Source organism: Labeo rohita, chromosome 11, assembly GCF_022985175.1.
Source record: "Labeo rohita strain BAU-BD-2019 chromosome 11, IGBB_LRoh.1.0, whole genome shotgun sequence".
NCBI classification, from domain to species: Eukaryota; Metazoa; Chordata; class Actinopteri; order Cypriniformes; family Cyprinidae; genus Labeo; species Labeo rohita.
This window is the reverse complement of record NC_066879.1, coordinates 2,549,211-2,571,812: the sequence shown is the minus strand read 5'-3', so window position 1 is coordinate 2,571,812 and position 22,602 is coordinate 2,549,211. Positions and strand designations below refer to the sequence as shown.

Sequence of the window (22,602 nt, the reverse complement as noted above, 5' to 3'; positions counted from 1 at the left end):
TCCCCCCCGAGAACAGCAAGTCAGGCTTCTACACTCGTTACTTCCTTGTTCCCAAGAAAGATGGCAGGCTCAGGCCTGTCCTCGATCTCAGATACCTGAACTGGGCTCTAATGAAGCGCCTGTTCAGGATGTTAACTTTGAAAAAATTATTTATTTGGCCCAGATGCAGGTCTGGCTTGCGCCAGAATGATCACTGTACAATCCCTTGCTTAGTGCCTGGGACATCTGCGCCTCAAGGTTTTCTACCACTGCATCAGAAGGTCCTTCACCCGTATCAGACAGTTGTCCCATTGGGACTGACCTCCAGAAAGACAGCCTTAAGGGGGCACCACGTCTTCATCCATTTGGACAATAGTAGCCTTTATAAATAACCAAGGCAGTGCCAGGTCATGCTCCCTTTACAGGATGGCGAGACACCTCCTCCTATTGGCACAGTGAAGGTGGTTCACGTGCTGGACAGTCTGAATCAAGGAGCACATTAGATGGGTCAGGAAAGTCGGATACTCTGTGTTCCTGGTTGCCCCAAATGGAGCAATCAGACGTGGTACCCTGAGTTAATACAGCTGTTATCGGCAGCCCCTTGGCCAATTCCTGCGATGCAAGATCATGTCCTCATTTATGTGCTAAAATGAAACAAAATTCATCCAAAATTTGACAAATTCTGTGACATTCTGTGTTATACGGTAAATTCTATTTCTATGAATTGTTCTTCCTGCATCACGGAAATCAAAGGGCCCTATATGGAGAGCGAGCCGACAGATTTCTTGGTCTCTGCAGTGTGCATATTTCTCCAGCTGGGTTTGGATGTGATTATATATGTCCAAGCCTGGAAGACTGTGGTGCAATCTCTTTTGGCATGGATGATGTTTTGTCCATTCTTAGTAATTTGGTGGTGACCAGGTTGAAGCACTTTCAGGAAGTGTGTCCTTTGTTACTATATATACAACTTTCAGATGTAGTTTCACATGCTCTGGACAAGAGGAAGCTGGACTGCAAAGCCAACTCAGTTTGAAGCATTTAAATTAAATAATTGTTTTCTGGCTGGTCATAGTGCGTGTATGCCTTAAAGACCATTACCATTGGTAAATCTTTAGATGTAATTACTGTTGTCGTCAATGAGTTCAGTGTTGCAAAGCAGCAGTAGGCAGAAGAGCAATGTAGCAGTGTCAGCGCTCACTCAGATAGATCAGGGCCTGCACACTTGCTCAACACCACATACACGCCCTTGTAAGCACACTGACATAAGGCAGATAGACAACGCTCCTCAGCCCTGGCCAAATGAAGGCTGTTCCTGATTTCTTGACCATGATTGGAGAAAAGGTTTATGGTGAACCGCTAAAACATATTTACCTGTTACATGCATAGAACCCCTTTTGTTAAGTCAGACCATGGGTCAGATGTCCCCTGCCATTGTGTTGCTTGCTGTCAAAACAGACTCAGTTTTAGGCTCAGGGCATTTATCTAGGGGCAGCCTGTTGCCACAAGTGAATTATGACAGATACGTCATTGACAAAGTCGGGGCATGGTTTACAAAGGCTTGGTTTACAGAGGCGCAGATTATAGTGATATAGTGTTCCCATAGTGTCAAAGCCATGAGTTGTGATGAGTGCGAACATGTCCTACGGTGGCATTAGTGACAGTGACACAGTGTGCATCAGCTAATAACCTGGTGTCATTGTATGAAGTGTTCCTTTACTATCAGCTATGGATGTAACATCTTGTTCCCAACTCAAGAAACCAAAGTTACACACATAAACAAAACGCTTTCAATGACATTAGGAATTTTACATATGTCCCATTAAGACATATTATATATATATATATAGCGTTTAACTTTACTCACCTTGTAATGTCTTCCATTAACTGGGAGGGGTCAGGTGGATAAAACTTGACAGCAAAATTAAAATGCCAAGAAGATGCTGTAAACACACACAAAGTGAGAAAACACACACACACAACATGCTTGCAAAACATGCTTGGTTGACCGATAAACTGTGAAATTTTTCTCATGGTTGGACAGCATTAAAAAAAACAGTGTTTTTTTGCCTGTAGCACATAAAAGATCAGAGCAATTGTGCCTCTTTGATGGGCCTATGTTACTGAACTGCTGTATGATTCAGTTAAAATCTTTTTTTATGTATCTTAATTGTTTTGCAGTTTTGACAGTAACTTTAGAGTTATGTAAAATCAGTTGGGTTAAATGTATTCTACATAATCAGGAAATAATTAAGCGTAATTATTCAAAAGTAATTATGTAAATATTTATGTTTTAGTGCAAAATGTCAAGGTTACTGAGTGTAACCCTGGTTCCCTAAGTGGGAATGAAATGCTCTATAATGACACAATGGGAACGTGTCAGTAGTCACAAGGTCTGAGCTCCGAATAATCACAGCAGTTTTTTGGCTGATGGTGCTAATGCTTTAGCAGAGACATCAAGGTCATAAGGCGCTGCATCATAAAGCCCTTATAGGAGTGTGTTTAACAACAAAGCTTCTCATTCTAACTCAGGAAACCAGGGTTACATTCAGTAGGAACTCAATGCTGCGTAATCACACAATGGGCAAGATCACACATTCAAACTATTTGTAGAAGCTAATTTGTAATACAACCTTGACCATACAAATGACCTGTGAAAAGGTACCTCTAGCAAGAGCCCACGTAGACACCACACTTCAAGCAGAATGCACCCGAATACCCAAAGATGAAGGCAATTCACATGCCTCATAGGCCCCAGCAAAATCACATCCAACAACCAATGCGAAAGTCACTGTTTCTTGGGGCCTACAAAGCATACAAAAATCATGTCAGACTCCAAACAACTGACCCCGTCCATTCAACATTAGTCTTCAATGCCCTAACCGGCCAGAGCTCAGGACAACCCATCTAATAACAACGTGTCCCAGTTTATGGCCAAACTCACAGCCTTATAAAGTTCTGGCTAGATACGACAAATGTGCCCTGGGCTTCAGACAACATGTCTTTTTGATGCAGAATCTGGAGACCAAACTTTAGCCAATACAAAGGCACCAAAGCAACCATCACTGCCATGTTGCACTCACTGAGAATGCAGTGTGCTTTGTAGCCTAAGTGCTAAATGCAATGCCCTGTGCAACATATGAACGGCCTTGGAACTCAATCCAGCACCTCATTCATGAAGATTCCCAGGGTGTGTAGAGCTAATGCAGTATGATCTGAAGCACAGTGTGACATGCATAGGTAAAATCTGCTGCCACCTTGTTAGTAATTTTGGCAGATTAAGACCAAGATCTTAAAACTTTGTAGTGGAGATCTGGTGAAAAAGGAAGGAGCCTTGCAAGCTTTGATTGCACTTAAAAAAAATTAATCAGAAAAGATTTCTGCTCCTCCAACTGGGAGTTTTTGGCCATTTGAGATGCAGCTTCTCAACTGCCCATGTAATCGTATTCAGAAACTCTGAGAAATCTGCAGAAGCAATTCCCCACTGGGAGGTCCTAGCCTTTTCTTGCAGTAAGCTATTCAGACTCCAACACCACAGTAAACATGGCATTTTTTCCACCATCCTCTATCCTGAGCCTCCACCTGGGACAGAAAAATTCACTTGAAAAATGCAGGTCAGGAGATGGAGAAAGCGGTAGCTTCAGGTCCCCCATGTGCTTGCTGATGGGCCGTGTGGTGCTAGTAGCTGGGTGGCTAGAGCACACGCATGACGTAATCAAATCCCACAACAAAAGTCTCACATAAAGTTAGCACATACTCAGCAATTCGTAGTATGGGCTTCAAGATTCTTCTAAAGTGGGCTCTGCATGATGAACCCCCAAATAGGAGACACATGTTATGTGTTAACTAGGAAACACATGTTGTATGTGTCTCCGCTGGCGATAAAGTACATGCATAAAGTTAAGTCGTGACATTTGCCAGGTGGCAACACATTCTCAAAATATTTACACACTCAACAATGACTAGTGAACACACACCCAGAGCAATTGGGGAGAAATTGGGGATTTAGTGCCTTGTACAAGGGCATGGTATTGAGGTAGAAGAGAGCACTGCCAGTACTGAGACTTAATTTTAAGCCCTTTGGGTTACAAGTCCAACTCTCTAACCATTAGGCCACAACTGCCCTAAAGGAGCATAAAGAGACATCCTAAACACCAATTTCCCTCAAGTTTGGGAATCAGTGCTTGAATGTGAGTCGCTAGACAAAACAGGCTGAAACTACTGTGCACTGATTAAAAAAAATAAAACTGAAATGATGGTGCCAATAAATAAGCGTGATTACATAGAGCTTCAGAGCTTGTGACCACTGACGTGTTCTCATTGCATCATTACGTAGCTTTGGGTTCCTACAAAAGGGATGAAAATTAACTAAAGCAGGTCACTGAATTTCTCTTCCTGCCATTTAAATTCAAGTCCAATATAATTAAAATCAAACTCGTGAATTAAAACGGAGCTGTGGTTACATTTTTTCATGGCACACCAGTTTACATGACACTTTCATTCACATGAATGATATACTCACTTCTCATCTGTTTCTTGATCTCTTTGGACAGGTCCAGCCAGTTCTGCAAAACACAACAGAAACAACTAAATCTTAGAGCAACATGAAAAAACCATACTGCATTATTGCTTAAGAATGATTGGTCTGTTAAAGAATAGTTAGTCTCTGTTTCTCCATATGAATGAATTGAGAGACAAAAGTTGCAGGAGACTGATGCAAATCTTAACATCTGTCTTTCCCACTGTGGCTTTAAATCTAAATAAGATGCTCTGTATTTAGGACATCATGGACACCAAAGCACACTACAGTACATTTGCATGAACGTCAGCATAAACTGCTACCATAGAAACAAAAGTACAAGAGATTGAGGCTTTTTGTTGGTTAAGGACTCTTCTGAAACTTGCATGGGACACATACTGTAAGCTTACTGGTTTATTTTCCTCAAGAGAAATCTTCTCTCTCTCTAACATTATTTTAGGTTATTTCCATTTCAGTTAACACACAAGTAAACGTCTTAGCAGGGGACAACTTTTTGTAATGACTTTTTAAATGACTCATTATTCAGTCCAGATTGCACATACAGTGCTGCTTGAAACTTTGTCAACCCTTTTATAAATTTCTGCATAAATATGACCCAAAATATCATCAGAAGTCCTGAAAGTTGACAAAGACAACTCAGTGAAACAAATGAGATGAAAATTTTACTTTGTTATTTATTTATTAAAGAAAATGGTCTAATATTGCATATCTGTGAGTGGCAAAAGTATGTGAATCTTTAGGATAAGCAGTTCATTTGAAGAGACCATCTGTTCAGAGGTGTTTTCAATCAGTAGGATGATAGTGCATGCCCTGTTTTATTTAAATAACAGGGAACTATCAAAGTCTGATCATGTTTGTGGAAGTGAAACAGCACAAACAAAAGAGATATCTGAGGACCTCAGAAAAAGTGTTGCTGTTGCCCATCAGGCTGGATAAGGTTGCAAAACCATCTCTAAAGAGTTTGGACTCCACAAATCCAGTCAGACAGATTGTGTGTACATGGAGGAAATTGAAGAGCACTGTTTCCCTCCCCAGGAGTGATCAACTGACAAAGATGGACACTCCAAAAGCAAGACGTGTAATAGTCTGCAAGGTTGCAAAGGGTCCCAGGGTAACTTCTAAGCAACTAAAGGCTTTTCTCACACTGGCAAATGTTCACTCTAAAAAACAAAAATCTTTGTCTTTGTAAGGCAAACAACCAGCGCTCAAAAGAGTACTACCTTTTAACAACAAGACTAATTACTCAATCATCCAAAGAACAAAAACAAAGGGGGAAAAACACTACAGAATAATAACCAATATATACATAACATCACAAATCACAAATCAAATTCCAAATTTAGACCTTTTGGAGAAAGTGTATTTAATGTATATATGTAAAATGCTTCCTTCTGTAGTAAGATCTTATTAATATCACCAGCTTCACTACACAGATTTAACTCCACACAGCTAATTCAAGAGTTCACGCTTACATATAATTAGCCGGAGTATAGTAATGCATATTTGGTGTGCTGTCTGGGGAAGGGTTCCGAGCTCAGGAATGGCCCGAACCCAGAGTACCCCTGGAGTAGTGAGAACTCGAAGTGAGGAGATGGTGTGGTGGAGGGATGCTGATAAACCGTCAAATGGACAGAGGTAAGTCGGCTGTATTTAAACCTATGCCGTTGATTGACTTGAGTGAGCTCCTTTTGTGATAATTAGGCTAGGTATCTGACGGGCTCCTCCCGAACCTTGTTAATAAAACATCATATAAAACAGGCTTGACGCAGATTAATATTTCTGAAATAAATATGTATGTGAAACATGTTCAGCTGCACAGACAAAAGCCTAATATAGGTCCTGCCCTGTAAAGTTTAAGAATCGGTACTGTTTTAACATCAGAGCACTATTAATTTGTTGAACAGAACTGAGGAACAACTAATGACGTTACAGGTTCAGTTTTGGGTGATAATGTGGAAAACAAACTTTGAAATTGTTTATCAGTTTTCTACCTGTGAATCAAAAAACAAAAATTCAAACCGAAATCTAACGACAAAAAAAAAAAAAAAAAAAAAACTTAAAGTTTTGTCCCTTTAAGAGTACATATCAGAGTGAGCAGAAAAATGCACAGAAATGACTGAACAGATTTTTGATATTTGCCATTACCAAGAAATTATGTTTTGGTGCCTTATGAGAATGTCTAAAACGTCTGAATATAACAAAATGTCTTCTGTTGGTTCTGATATGAAAACTGATCTATTTATACAGCTTTACTTTTCCCTTCTGCTCTGTTTTTGCATGCACAGGTGTGTGTGTGTCTAGGTGTGTGTGTGTGTGTGTGTGTGAGAGAGAGAGAGAGAGAGAGAGAGAGAGAGAGAGAGAGACTGGACAGAGAGACAGCAAAGTAGTTGCTTTAGATGTTAGCTTGAATCTTGAATTAAGTTAATTTTCCTTACCTACTGGCAAACAGTTCTTTTTTCTATTCTATTCTATGCATTCGTCTCATTTAATCATGACACTGTGATCTTAGAGATATTATTTGTGAGTCTTCTGTCCTGTGGGATAAAACTGAAATATGTCTGAGATTTAATGAAAGAAGCATTTGCAATAGCTCTCTGACCTTTTGGCTGTCAGATTCACTGTAGGTCAAGCCGAAATAGTCCTTTTCCAACAAGTTTAGATGTTCACACACCAGATCCAGGAGAGCCTGCCCCTTACACTGTTTCTGCAAAAATAAACACAAAACACAATCGTGGTAGGGGTAAAACATACAAATAAATTCTGCAGTTAGCAGACAGTGCAATAACCATTTGTATATTATGTTTTGAAACTGGTTTATTTGATGGTTTGGTCCAATTTAGAGATTAATTCCACCTTCCTCCCCCATACCTACAAGTTTCTTGTCACGTATATTATTTAAAAAAAAGCATTTCCACAATAAATTTACCACAACAATAACATTAACAACAATAAAATGTCCACAGATTTTATTTTCCCTAGGTTTCATGACTGTGGGAACCCTAAAAAATCTATTTTAGGTTAGATTTTATTATTTTGGTCAAATAAGCGCATTTCTCCAGACATAATGACGCATAACCCTAACCCTTTTCATAGGACCCCTAAAGTCATCGCGACATAACTCATAGTGACCAACAGACAGGGAATGCCTCGGTTACGTATGTAGCCCTCTTTCCCTGATGAAGGGATTAGAGACGTTATGTCCCCTTGCCACAGCCCTGAACCACTCGCTGAATGCTGGGACACAGTCTCAGCTCCTCACCATAAACCTTAATGAGTAGATGCACGCTGTTGCTTTATATACCTGTACGTAAGGGGAGTTGCTCAGCATGCAGAATCCACTCACCAATTTTCACTGACACTTTCTCTTAAACTCAGAGGTGATGGGTCTCCCAAGACCCCTAATGTCATCACAACATAACGTCTCTATTCCCTCTATCAGGGAACATACTAAAACAACACTGTGAGGGAAAGTGTATTTTTATAATGACCCATTGTAGTTTTAGTTTAGAAATGATTCCAGGTACTGCATGTTAAAGCCCACAGCCAGTGACAAACACAGCTGATTTATGAGTTTATTAAAAGGTGGTTAGTGCTTGACGTAAGGCATAAAGACAATTATCTCGGAGACACCACTGAAACAACTCTTTGACTTACCTCAATGTTCTCTTCATAAATAGAACTGTCCAAAAGAGTGACTTTAAAGGGAAGAGTCTTGGAGCGTTTGAAGCTTTTCTGAGGGGATCTTGGGCTCTTGTCAGACATTGTTCTGTCTGATGCATCTTGCACGTCTTTAGAATCATCATGAGGCTTGACATCCTATAATCAGTTCATATTACCAGTTTATATTACAGTACATTATTTTATATTACATTATAATTTTCACACCTGTGTTAATGACCATTAATGACCATGAATTGCTCTGTCTGAAAATATTAGTTGGACATTTAAAACAATTCCCTACCTCTTTTGCCATTTTACCATCTGAGGCTGACTCTGGAACAGTACTGTCAGTACCCTTATGTTGGGGTGGCACCTCAGTCCCAGGCCCTGTCTCAGTCCTCATAGTCACCTTTCCTGAAAAGAAAAAAAGTTGTCTATTTATTATATTATTCTCTACATATTAATATGGGCAATTGCAGTTTTTTATTCGTTTTGGTATGATTTTCACAAGTAAGGTGTATATTTAAAAAATCCAAACTGTCTCCTATCTTCTAATACATTCCTGATCAATTGCTCTCCCTTGTATCCTGCTGCATGTTCACAAATTGCAAAACACACTACATGATATTGCAGTAATACCAGGCAGATGGAGGAGTAAAAAAACATGATATTATTAGACAATATATACAAATAATATTAATAATGTTATAATTAAAATGTTATTTATAACACCATTAAGTTCATATACAGCATTTTCAAAGCATGGTTCTTTATGGAACCCTATAAAAAGGGTTCTGTTTAGCACTAAAAAGGGTTCTGCTATTGTTATAAGTTGAAGAACCCTTTTCTGGTACTGTTTACAACCACAAGGACTTCTTAATTCTCCACTGGACCCTTCAGATTCATAAATTCCCTGGTTCCATCCAGTTCCTTTGGCCTTCCTCCTCTTTGTTCTGCCTAACACCCGCAAGCTCCTTTGTCTCCACTGGTCCCAACCAGCCTCCTGGCTCCGTCCCCTCTACTGGTTCCATCCATCTTCCTGGTTCTGTCATCCACGCTATTACCGTCCAGATCCTTGTCTCCATCCAACTCCCAGGCCCTTCCTCGGGTTTCTAGGTTTCCAGCTTTGACTTGGCCCTTGGATCACCCACCTCCACCAAAGACTCCACCTTGGCCCTAAGATTCCTTGGTTCCACCACGACCCTACGAACCATCAGCTCCACCGTAGGTCCTTGTTCTCTGGGCTCTACTGTGACAGGTCATCACTGCAGCATCTACATCGGCCCATCATCCCCCTGGCTCCACCTCAGACTTCTGGATCTGCAGCTTCATCTAGATCCTCCAGTCTTGCTGCTCCTCCATCCCGGCTCCATTATCCTCGTTCCCACCAGCTGTGCCTTGGTCCTCGGATCCTCCTCAGCCCTCCAGCTGTGTGGCGTCACCCTGTCCCTCCATCCCTCCATCCCTCCGGCTTTGTCTCCCGGCCAGCCTCCTTGAATCTGCTTTGATCTTCCTTACCCCAGCTATACTCTTCTCAGCACCACCCAGAATGTGACATGATCTACTAAATCCAATAATTAGTACATCACAAAGAATATGTACTTCATATTTTATTGTATTAATCACAAGAAGCCCATACTATGACATAAGCATTTAGTGACCCTTTAGTAGGAAGTACTGTGAGACATCTGTGGCACAATCTGTTCTGGAGAGCAGTCTGTTATGACACAAGTGCATCTGAATAGCACCGAATGAGACGGGGTGAAGAAGCCTCAGCCTAATTATTACCCAATGTCTTCAGTGGTCTTCACCAAGGCAGGGGGAGTCTTAGTCAAGACAAAGACTAGACCAGCACACATGAAAATCATCTGAAAAATGCACATTTACTACCTGTGTTGATATAATAATAATAATAATAATATACAAAAAAATTACAACTGCAAATAATTTTATGAAAGCATAATATAAATAATATACATTTTGAATATAAAAATATGGAGAAATAAAATTATACTTTTGTTTGTTTGAAACTAAAACCACCAGTAGGAGGTGCCAAACTGTTCATAGAATCATTTATTTACAGATTTGTTCAAAGCAGCTAATTCATTTAGTAAATAAACACTGCTGTGTGTTGCTTGAAAACAGTTCTGCTGTGTTTGGCTATCTGTGCATTTGTTTGGAACTATTTTTGTTCATGTAATACAGCAAACATTTTATATGAACTAAAAACTATATAATCAATATCACGTTTGCAATAATGCTCATATTCTTGAAAACAATTCTCTTTCTCGTTATATTGCTTAATTATATTATATGTTATGATATTTTAAAAAAAGGTCTCATATAAATACTTTTTTTTACCAATTATATTTTGAATTTAGTTGGAATTTTGGTGATGTTTTTGAAATAATCCATTATTAATCTCTAACCTGGCACAATGGTAAAAAAAAAAAAGAAAAAAAAAATAGAAACAAGTTATTGATTGCATTTACAATTGTACAGTGTGCATTTTTGTGTTATCCCTGCAGTTGTGGTCATGATCAGCCTTGAAATAAAATCCTGAGTCTCTTAGTCTAAGATAAGACCAAGTACAAATGCGTCCCATACCAAGACAAGAAATTTATAAAAAATTTAGACCAGTCAGATTCTACAACACTACCAGCAAGGCCTTGTTCTTGTGCCAATACACATTGCTCATATTGTTTTTTTTGGTTTTTTTTTCCTTTGTTATGATGGATTGGATGCAAATATCTGCTCACTTGGCAGCACGCCAAAAGATCTGTTGCTCTTGTGTTAAAAGAAAGCATGTCACCTTTGCACACATTCAAACTAAATACAGCTGAACACTGCACTCTGGTATCTAAGATCAAACACAAAAGGCGTGTGTTTATATGCCAGGCAATAAGGAACATAAGTCATTGTACTAGTAGTGTGATGCTGCTTACTTTATACTGGTTAATGAAGCAAAATGCTCCATGCAGTCTTGGATCATTGCCTATCTGGACAGAAGGGACCGTTATTCCATCTAAAGACTCCTGCTAGAATTTGCAGCAGGGAAACTTGCATATTTTCTTTGCATGCCAACCAGAATTATGTTCCTTTTAAGCATAAGATCCCACGCTAATGCTCTTACACACAGTTTTTTCTGTGTTGTACTGTACACACATTTAAAACGTAATTTAAATATTTATATCCACTTATACAAGATATTACATAAACAACATAAATACAGATGCATATGTTACAGAACCTTGATGAACAAACACCATTTTAAAGGGTAAACAAACACAGACACACACATGTTGGGCTTCCATGCTTTATGTGGACAATCCATCCATGATTGGAATACTTTACAAACTGCATTTTCTATTCCCTTATCCCACCCCTACCCTTAAACCTAATCTCTGACACAAAACTTTCTGCTATTTGTCAGCACCAATAGCTTTGTGGGCAGTGCGCCAATATAGTGTGCCACCCTCTCTCACTTCACTTCCTGACATTACTCAGCTGTTTTCTAAAAAACAATGTCCCCAAAAGCACAAGGATTTTGAATATTGGCATCTTTGTGAGAACGTTTTGTCCCTAGAAGGTAGGGTACACCTTAACCACAGACATGTTTGTTTTATTGTACTATCGAGTATATCTTGTTGACCTCTATTGCTTTTGTATCAGGTTAATCCCAGACAGCATACATACAGTGGTAAGCAGAATTATTGACACCCTTGGTAAATGCAAAAAAAGTAAGCCTGTAAAAAATAAATCTGCATTATTAATCCTTTTGATCTTTTATTAAAAACACACACACAAAAATCTAACCTTTTATTGAAGTAAAACAATTGAAAATTAGGGAATCTCATTATTAAAAATAAATGTTTTTCTTAAATACACGGTGACTACTATTATCATTGACAACTCTGTCTTATCTACAAACTGCATTTCACAACCAAACACATGCAAAGTGATGGAGAAAATAACCATTTACACATTTCACACTGCAAGACTCGTAGACAGGTCAACATGTGATGCGATCTGGGAAAACCCATCAGATGACGCGCTGGGACATTTTCAGGTAATTCGAAAAATAGGTAGAATGTCAGTTTTTTGACAATGCAGTCTGAAGTAGCTGCTCACTTAACCAATCTTACTTGTCTCAATATGCTCAATCTTGGTGATGTCAGTGTCCTAAACGATGTTATAATGGACTATTTCACATCCAGAGATGAAGGACCGGATGAAGAAGTTACTAAAGAGGTTACTCTGTTTTATGCTACACGGTTGGCGCCAATAGCCTTGTGGTTAGTGCACTGACATGCAGCACAACTGTGCTCATGGTGACCCGAGTTCGATTCCGGTCCTTTGCCGATAATGCTCCACTGCTTTCCTGTCATCTGTCTTATCTACAAAAATGCATAAAAAGCTAAATAATGCATTTAAACTACAAGGTAGGCTGCATTATTTATGCTATGTAAACATACAAGGGATGATCAAAAGTTTGGAGACTATGCCCATGATAAACAACGGAAAACAGACATTACTCTGTTTGTGTAATGATGCAGTATAGCACTCCTGACTTGACAGACAGCTTTGTTAAACTCTTGAACTGAAATTAAAACCCGTCTCACTTTAAATGTGTTTTTTCTCAAAATTCCATTCCTGAAAATCATAGCTATCAGCCAACTTAAGATAGCCATAACTTTTGTTACGTTCAAGCTATGGAAAGGGCTTAAACCCAGCTTTCATATGGTGTCAAAACCTAAAAAATATACAATTTCACCATGTGCTGGGTTTTCCTAGATCGCATCACATATATTTAGCATGCTAAACATCTCATCAGCATCAGCGATGAATCAGCTCTTCTCCCAGACTACGTCTTTGTTAATTCACATTTTTACTCACATGAATGAGCGCCAATCTGCCTCCAATTCTCACACTTTTGTTGGAGATTACCTCAAACTGTGGATAAGCGAAAATTGGGGCTTCTGGAACTTTGAATTAAAGTGTCTGACTGCGGCCCACAATTCAGAACTGAAAAATGGTATATGCAAAGTCAGTTAATTGAGTTTTATTAACTGACTTTACATATATGATTTTCAGTAACTATTTATGCATTCTGTACTTCCTTGATAGCACTGTCACCGATGGGAGTTTTGGTTCCTTGCCATTGTTGCCTCTGGTTTGCTTAGTTGGGGACACTTAATTTCTGTCAATATTGTTAACTTGATTGCAGAGATACTATTTAAACCAAATTGTGCTAGACGATGACATCACTGAATCCATGATGAACTGATCTTAACTGAAAAATTGAGTGTTTACTATTATCTTCTTGCATTATCAACACACTATTTTCCTGTTTAATACTGCAAAGTTGATTTGACACAATATGTATTGTAAAAAGCGCTATATAAATACGACTTGACTTGACTAGAAGCCTCAGTGGGCTACAGCATGCCATGATGAGACCATAGCAGTGTGCTCTAGATCTCCAAAAAAAAAGAAAAAGAAAAAAAAAAACATTCACAGGCAGAAAGCTTTGTCACAGTGCTCAAATGAACTTGGGCAGCTATCAGACTGCCATTATCCTCTCTGCCAGCAACAGGGCATTAGTATCTGCAGCATACTCCAGCATAGCACACTAAAGCAAAATAACAGAAAACTTCTCTACTCATGTCTGCTCACAGCTTTATTAAGACACTCCTTCTGGCCTTCTGCAAATATACTTATGCACACTTCAAACACAGTGTCACTCCTGTTTGTCCTCTAACTGTTGATATCAAGCTGTCTGTAGATCAGTGTATGCTTGACCGGTGAGATATTTCAAAAAATATTTGAAGACATTTCACAATTTACACAGGCAGAGTATCATGCACTGATAAATCACAACAAAACCAAAAATACTGAGAAAGTAAACCGTGTCAAAAAGTACATTTTAGTGGTTAGAGGTTTAAAACAAACCCCAATTAGAATATTCAATTCAAATGTAATTCCACTGTAATTCATCACCTCCTTCTAACATGAAAATACTTGTTCACAGGTGTGGTACTACATTGTGATAGATGTGACAGGAAACACAGTTGGGCGTAACTGGGTGTACCATGTACACTTTCTGCACATGGTACACCCAGCTACCAAGTAGATTCCTTAGGTGTGAAAGAATAGCAACATGTGTAAGAAAAGCAGAACAGTGACAACCAACTTTTCCCAGTAGTCTTGGTTTTTTGGTTTACTAGCAAATTGACTGTTTATTAATACATATTAAGCACATACTTGGCATGACCATATTATACATCCTTAATCCTACTTAATACCTAAACTTAACAACTACTATTAATAAGCTGAAATGAGTAGTTTATTGATGCAAAAGTCATAGTTAACTATTAACTACGACATTTGCCTCAGTAAGCTATTAATAATGTTGTCACATGTCCTCACTTCCATATTTAAATCAGTGAGTGGTGTCCAGTTATCATCTTCGAAACAAAATGATCATTTTGCATTTTTAGTAGCCTACTGTTTTGTCTAAAATATTTTAATTCTTGACAAACTGGTTAAAATGATTAGAAATTATCAAGAAATTATCAAGAAAAAAAGTTATGGCAGATATTACGTCCATTGCTTCAGTAAGCATTAAAGTGTGCTCACCAGAAAAACAAATAAAAAAGAAAGAAACTTATATGTATTTGGATTGACATGAAGAAGACTAAATCATGGCACAGATTTCATAATGGGTGAGCTATTTTTTTAACAACTGATGTTTTAAGAGTTTGTGGTAGATCTGTCTTGAAAGGTTTTTTAAGTTTTAACTAAAATGTAATCAAACTTTTCTAGAAGTAAACCATTTCTTGAAGTATTGCCTGTCACAGCTCGCTGTATACAAACACGAAGAAGAAGATAAAGGTTCTAAAAATCTTTAAGCCAACACACAGGCAATACGAACGGGGTACACCACAAACATAACATGGACGAGACTGGTGGCAGATTAGTGGCAACACAGCTGAACGAAATTACAAATCAATAATCAGTAAATGTGACAACAAGCACAGGTAGGAAAATTGCAAATGCACAACAAAGTCCAAACTGGATGACACTCTGACATCCCCAGTGTTCCCTGAGGTACCATTCAGTGTGAATGACTGTAGTATTTTTGTCCAATGTTCTATTTATGATGTACCACCTCACAGTGGGTATGCCCAAGGTCATGCTTTTCAGCAGTCTTGTTCCATCACTGTTAATTTCCTTGAAGAATGACTAAATATTCTTCTTAGTGTGATAGTGTGAAACAGTCCTGTCATTTTTGATTGTCAGATCTCACTACACTCTCTCCTTTAAAATTGCTTTGATTTCAAATAATCCGCATTTATGATACCTTTTATTTTTCATATTTATGCCCACAGCTAATATCAGCAGCCGATACAGACAGTAGTCTGATATAGAGACAGCTATAACACGAGCAAATTTCAAATTTCAAAAATATGAGCGAAAACATGAGATAGATTTGAAATATCAATTACTACATTCTTAAAACAACAACAACAGTAGTATTTAAAAAAAAAATATAGCATGTTTTTTCCAGACAAGCAGTTTTCTAGTGCTAATAAATTGTACTAGGGCTGTAGCTATTGATTATTTTAGTAATCGAGTACTCTACTAATTAGTCCATCGATTAATCAAGTAATCGGATAAGAAGTTTTTCTTCATTAAAGAGCAATACTAAATATACAAAAAAAATAAGATAGGTCTCTTAAAATTTTCTTTTTAGAAAAATTAACATTTTTATTGCTGAAATTGCATACATTAATAACATTAAGGCCTATTTACACTCTATTTAATTTAACTTGCAGTTACAAATGCATAAATACTATTTTGTTATTTTAAACAAAACATTGAATACTGATATTTACATGTGTTTTTAAAATGAAGATACTTTAAACGTGAAATCAAAACCGCAGTAGGTGTCAGCAAGTCACTGTTAAGTAAGTGAGTCATTGCGATTGAACTGAATCATTTAACGGGTGAAAAAGAAAGAAAAAGAAAGAAACACCGTCATGTTGCTCAAAGACGCAAAACAATGCTGTGGAATGGTTATTTGTTGGCAAAATAGAGCAAAAACAGGCAATATGCTGTCTAAAACATAAGTCTCTTAATATTAATTATTGTTTATTGATGAACTGTTGCATAAAATCACTATCACATTTGTAATCACGCTGAGGCACTTCTTGTTTGAGATTGACTAAGTTTCTAACGTTCTGTGTGTCACAGAGAGAGAATGAGACAATCAACATAAATGGAACTTAGTCTTTCACAAAACATAGCTAACTTATGGACATCATAACTAACTACCATTAATTTACGGTCTTAAATATGTCCAGCGTTTATCGGTTTGTGTGTCAGTAATAATGGTCCGTGAGGAAACAGTGTTCTGTGTGTAGTTACAGTAAATGGACTAAACAAAGCCTCGACAGCTGTGAACCACACTTTAATTTAGGGCAAAGATTACAGATGAAGTTGGTTTGTTGTTTCACAGATATGTGACTGTGCTCACAGCTGACTGGACCAATATCTGTTTGTGACTGAAAACATAACTTGCCTGTAAGCAGGTTTGCCATGTCTGTCTGCTGTGGTGCACTATGACCGTAGAATTTTGTAAAATCATATACATCTTAGTGCTAAAGAAAATACAGAGATAAATTAAACTCAAACTTACCTGGCCAGACGGTTAAACCCACTTTGTACTACAGGCCACAAGAGATTTTGGGGCAGGAGCACTGTTTGGCTCACCAGTGGCAGTTGGGGAAGTGATTGGGAAACCTGTTTAAAAACAGTTTTAAATCATTATTTTTGCACTTTCATTTGGCCCACTAAAATGCAAATTACACACTTCACCTTCAGAAGAAGTTTAACTACAGTCAAGGTACCTTTTCAATACAACTACATATGTTTTATTTTCATTTTAGCTTTATTTTTGGCTCACTGACTTGCAGTGGCACATTCATTCGATATGAAAAATTATAAACATAACACCACACCCATTAAAACTGTGCCGACTCAAGAAGATTTCAGGGTTTTCATTGGATTGTTGGCATGTGGGCGATTTCATGCGCAAGAAAAGCTGTCCACAAGTTGCTTGCCTAAGTGGAAAAGTGCATGCAAAACACGTATTTGATGCAAAACTAACTGAAAGAGTTCTGAAAGAATGTTTCATGACCAAAAACAAACTTTTTGCACCCATCAACAATATGTCTGGCACAAAAAGGCAAGGCTTATAAGCAGAAAGCCTTGCCTAATCATCAAACAAGGAGGTAAACTTGTTATAGGTGTGCTTTGCTGTTACAGAAAGTGGAATTCTTGACTGTACGAAGGACATTATGGATTCTTTGAAGTGTCAGGCCTTTTTGGCAAAAATTGTGAAGCTTTCAGTGCATTTATTGATGCTTGATGATTAATGGACCTTCCAGCAGGACAACATCCTAATGTATACAAATCTACTGAAGCTTCGCTCAAGGGATCGATCGTAGAATGTACTTGAGTGACCTGTTCGGTGTTTAAATTTAAACCTCATTAAAAATATATGGTGGGTTTTAAAGAAAGCAGTGGCAACATGAAAACCATGTTGCCAGATTATCTGTAAGCTAAGTCATCTGGAAGCTTTTGCATGGGAGGGATGGGCAAAGATACCAGTAGAGAGGTGACACAAGCATTATTTATTAGAGGTTATAAGGAATAAAAGATTTATCTACAAAATTTGACTTTTGGGGGTTTAATATTTCATCAACTTCACATCACACTCAAATGTGTGTTAATAAACATTCTACAAGTTACTTTGAAACAGTATGGTGGAGAAAAAAAGTTAACAAAGAATAGAGTCATTTCAGAGAGTTGCAGATGTATGTGGCCATGATTGGCATGTGCTTGGTTGCCAAGCGGAGATCCCGTCATGGAGAGCAAAAGACAGTTTTCTTAAAAACAGTAAGACAGTGTTGTCTCACACAGTGCCTGTCATACACTGCCAGACTCATATGACACCCTCCAGCAAACAAACTCCCTCCCTTCTATTGGTTTTGTCTTTGAGAAAGAAGATGAAAGATGGCGAGGGACAGGGAATTTCAGGCGAGAAGAGAAAGACAGAATGGCAACATAAAAGTAGATTTTTTACAAATTAATGTAAACTACAACACAGCCACGTCATACTTAATCAGAGTTAGATTAATGACAGCTTTTTGTTTACCAAAAATTCAGCTGTTAAAGTGGTCAAGAATTTATCGTTTGACATATAAGGTCATTGTGCTATAAAAACAACACTTTCTCAATAGTCCAAATAAGTCCATTAACTTGCCAAAATTACTTCTTATTACTTCCAGGTTTTTATGTAATAAGGTTAAAAATAAGGTTTAAGGAGAAGTCCACTTCCAGAACAACAATTTACAAATAATTTACTCACCCCCTTGTCATCCACGATGTTCATTTCTTTCTTTCTTCAGTTGTAAAGAAATTATGTTTTTTGAGGAAAACATTTCAGCATTTTTCTCCATATAATGGACTGATATGGTGCCCCGAGTTTGAACTTCTAAAATGCAGTTTAAATGCGGCTTCAAACGATCACAAATGCGGTTGTAAACGATCCCAGCCAAGGAAGAAGGGTCTTATCTATCGATCGGTTATTTTCATTAGTTATATACTTTTTAATGCCAAACTTGTCTTACTCTGCCTGAACTCTGTTTTTGTTCTGGTTCATGACAGGGCATGTCGAAAAACTCTTACCTCATGTTCTCTGTCAACTTCAAAATCATCCTATATCGCTGTTTTACCTTTTTTGTTAAGGGTGTTTGATCTTCACTTTGCAAAGACTGGCTCGCAACTTCTGCAGCGATGTAGGATGATTTTGAAATGATTTTTGAAGTTGAGGGAGAAAATACGATTGGAGTTTTTGGACATACCCTAACTGTCTTGAGTCAGAATACACAGAGCAAGACAGAGCAAGACAAGACGAGCGTTTGAGATTAAAAAGTATTTAAATTGAATTTTTAAAATAAAAATAACCGATCGTTTCGCTAGATAAGACCCTTCTTCCTCGGCTGGGATCCTTTACAACCACATCTGGGATCATTTGAAGCCGCATTTAAGCTGCATTTTGGAAGTTCAAAATCGGGACCCCATATCAGTCCATTATTTAGAGAAAAATGCAGAAATGTTTTCCTCAAAAACAATTTCTTTACGACTGTAGAAAGAAAGACATGAACATCTTGGATGACAAGGGAGTGAGTACATTATTATGTGAATCTTTGTTTTTGAAAGTGGACGTCTCCTTTAAAAAAGGATAAATAGGCCTGCATAATCTCCGATGTGCCTGCACAGCCTACTACTTCGTCTTCACCTCTTTGATGACTAGCGTGTTAGTGAAGTGATATATACTAGCCTACAACATAATCAATGATGCTATCTTCACTACACTTGCGTATTCACACCATGCTTGCAATGTCATGGTGAAAGCATTTGAGAGACTGCAGAAATCGAGTTGTAATGGCAAGATCAGACATGACTGTAATTTGACAGTGCACTGTGCTGCAAATGTTTATGCAATGGGAGTAAATATAAATATAATGCTATAATCAGCATTTTCATGGTTAATCTCAACAGCTGTTGAGATTAAAAAAACAAAGTTTTCACATGCAATACTTGCTTCATATGCAAAGTTACCCAAATGCAAATGTTACCCAATCATAGTAGTGGGAATTTACACTGAAGTTAGATTATGCAAACAAGTTCCATGGGGACATTAACAAATATACTATGCTCTGAGTCCTGGTTCCTCCTGCTTTTCTGGCTTCTCCCTCCACCAGGAGACCCTAGTCAATTTTCCCAATGTTCTCCACCTTTAACCCCCTTCCACCCCACTCTAATGGATTTTACTTGTTATACAGTTAAGATGTGTAGATGTGCCTTCCTGCATGTCAGGATTGTGTTTCATTTGTCTGTTTTAGTTCTGTATGTCTGATTTCCTTGTTTGCTGCAATTCTTACTAATTTGAGCTACACACTTGTTTGTAGTGGAACTGCTCGTCTTTTTTTAAACCGTAAGCGTGTTAAAAGCTATTTTGATTCCTGAATGTACTGTTCATTTTGAGTTTGCTAATAAAAAGAAGATTGCTGCAATTGCTCAACTCTGCAATCCTTTACTGCAACCAAGCGTGACAGGTGTGCATTATGCCATAAAAAATAAAATGATAGAAAAGGTGAATTACTGTTAATGAGACAATTATGACTGACATAGGCCTAAGGGCAATTCCAGCATTATGGATGTGACATATAAATGTTTACAGAATGTATGTGTTACCAATATACCGAACCATCTGTTTATATTTAAATAAACCCTTGTTGATAGAGTCTACACATCAGAAAAATATCAGTCTACGCACAAGTTTTCTATGTTAAAATAGGGAAATAATCATGCGTTATGGATGTGACAAAAAAAGACACAGTTTTTGAGAGGCTACATACTTTGTAGGATTCCTGCAAATTAAAATGCACAAACCAGATGCAATAATACCCAACAAACAGAGAAGTGATAGTTCTTCACAGAACATAAAATTGTTACTTTATTTTAATTTTGATATGTCTATTTATGAGAAACATGTACTGTTATGGATGTGACAAGCCTGAAAACAGCACTTAAAATGAATTAAAATAAAATAAAAATGCACTAAAAATAAAAAAAAAAGCTTTAAAAACTTTAAGACAGAGCTCACATGGGTATTTGAACCACAAAATGTTGACATCATATACTGTGCTTTCAGTATAGTAAAAATCTTTAGTAAAAACTAATTTTTTATGGTTGACTTTTATATGGAATTACCCCTAAGTCACATTTTTTGACTGTTTCATCACATTAGTGTCACAAAAAAGGTTTGAAACTTACATTTAATAATTCGCTGATGCATCACAGTTGGTCATACACATAGACTACTTATTCTTATTTGTCATTTTTTGACAAATCTATTCTTGTACAGAGCCCTGCTCGTGACATGCCAAAAAATATAATGTCCATAAGTTTTAAATTTGCTTTTTCTGAATTAATTTTAGTTTTAACTGTAATTAATCAAAAAATACGTAAATAAATAAATACTGCGAGTAAATCACTTGCATATATGTTGCTAATTTTCCCAAAGGAACCTTTAATGCAAGTCCTGCAGTGGTGTGATATAGGATTTTAAACAAACTCCAGAGATATTCGCCTGTGAATTATATAGATAAAAGAAGAGAGAGATTTCACATATGCTGTCACAAGATTACAGGATGCTGCGAATTTCCAATTAAAAATGGTGGCATTAAGCGCCAGCAGGGTTGCTTACTGCAGCAATATGTGCATTCCAGCAGAAAAAGACAGAGCGTGCAGCCTCACAAGGAATCTTTGCATGCTGAGGAGCATGTGTGAGAACACGTGTCTGCTCGCACATGCTCCTGTTTGTGTGACCATTAGTGATGTTATAGCATTGAGTGAAGAGGTGTTTTTTTGTTCTCTGAGCAAACAGGCAGGTTTCCCTGCTGACAGAAGGTTTGGTTTACCTATAGTATGTGGAACAATAACATCCATCACTGTTTTTTCAGAGCATACTGCTGGCATGTACTAATAACTATGCCATTTCATTTTTCACATTTTTCACATTTCATTTCATATTTGTTATTCATTTTGCCTTCTGATTTCTTTAGTTAATTCTGTTTTGTTAACATTTTCAATGTTGTTTGAGTCAGACAAATCTCCTGTTGTTCAGTTTAATTGCATCAAAGGAAAACTAAGGTTAATTAGCCACAACAATGACAACATAAAAGTGTAAAGTCTTGTCATGTTTGAAATGAGTTGTGAAAAGAGAAAAAGACTGTAACTAAAATCAAGACAAAGAGAAATTAAGACGTTGTATAATCCTTGCTGGTTTACAAGGCTCTTATGAGCCATTTCTTTTTAATGAAACACACGACTCTTCTAAATGATTTTTACAAATCAGTCTTGAACTTGATCAGTTATTCGTTTACTAAAGGCTGATGAGATCAGGGTAATCAATGTATAAATCAGCTTGTGAGAATTAAATCAGTTCCTTTAAAGTGGTCATTGGATGCCCATTTTCTACAAGTTGATATGATTCTTTAGGGTCTTAATGAAAAGTCTATAATATACTTTGGTTAAAAATTCTCAATGGTTGTGTAAAACAACACCCTTTTTACCTTGTCAAAATGAGCTCTGCAAAAATCAACACATTCTGATGGATTGTTCCTTTAAATGTAAATGAGCTCTGCTCGCCCCGCCCCTCTCTTCTCTCTGTGGAGTGACGAGCGTGTTTACTTTAGCCGAGAAACTTGTTAACTAGCACATTATTAGGAAAGGTGATTGCAGAGATGCATAAAAAAACCCTTATAATCACTTCTGCTGTAAGTGAAGCT

General features: G+C 37.6%; 1 protein-coding gene across 8 annotated transcripts in view; it reads right to left on the bottom strand.

Annotated features, from left to right (window-relative positions):
* Positions 1–22,602, bottom strand: part of LOC127172903 (band 4.1-like protein 1) — a 69,640-nt gene that overhangs the window by 32,249 nt on the left and 14,789 nt on the right. For all 8 annotated transcript variants that reach the window (XM_051122416.1, XM_051122417.1, XM_051122418.1 and 5 more), the window contains exons 2-7: positions 16,878–16,981; positions 8,478–8,590; positions 8,171–8,332; positions 7,116–7,220; positions 4,499–4,541; positions 1,844–1,919 (exon numbers count right to left, since the gene is read on the bottom strand). In XM_051122416.1, coding sequence (XP_050978373.1) covers positions 1,844–1,919; positions 4,499–4,541; positions 7,116–7,220; positions 8,171–8,332; positions 8,478–8,579 — 488 coding nt within the window. In that variant the 5' untranslated portion in view covers positions 8,580–8,590; positions 16,878–16,981. The remainder of the gene's footprint in view (positions 1–1,843; positions 1,920–4,498; positions 4,542–7,115; positions 7,221–8,170; positions 8,333–8,477; positions 8,591–16,877; positions 16,982–22,602) is intronic.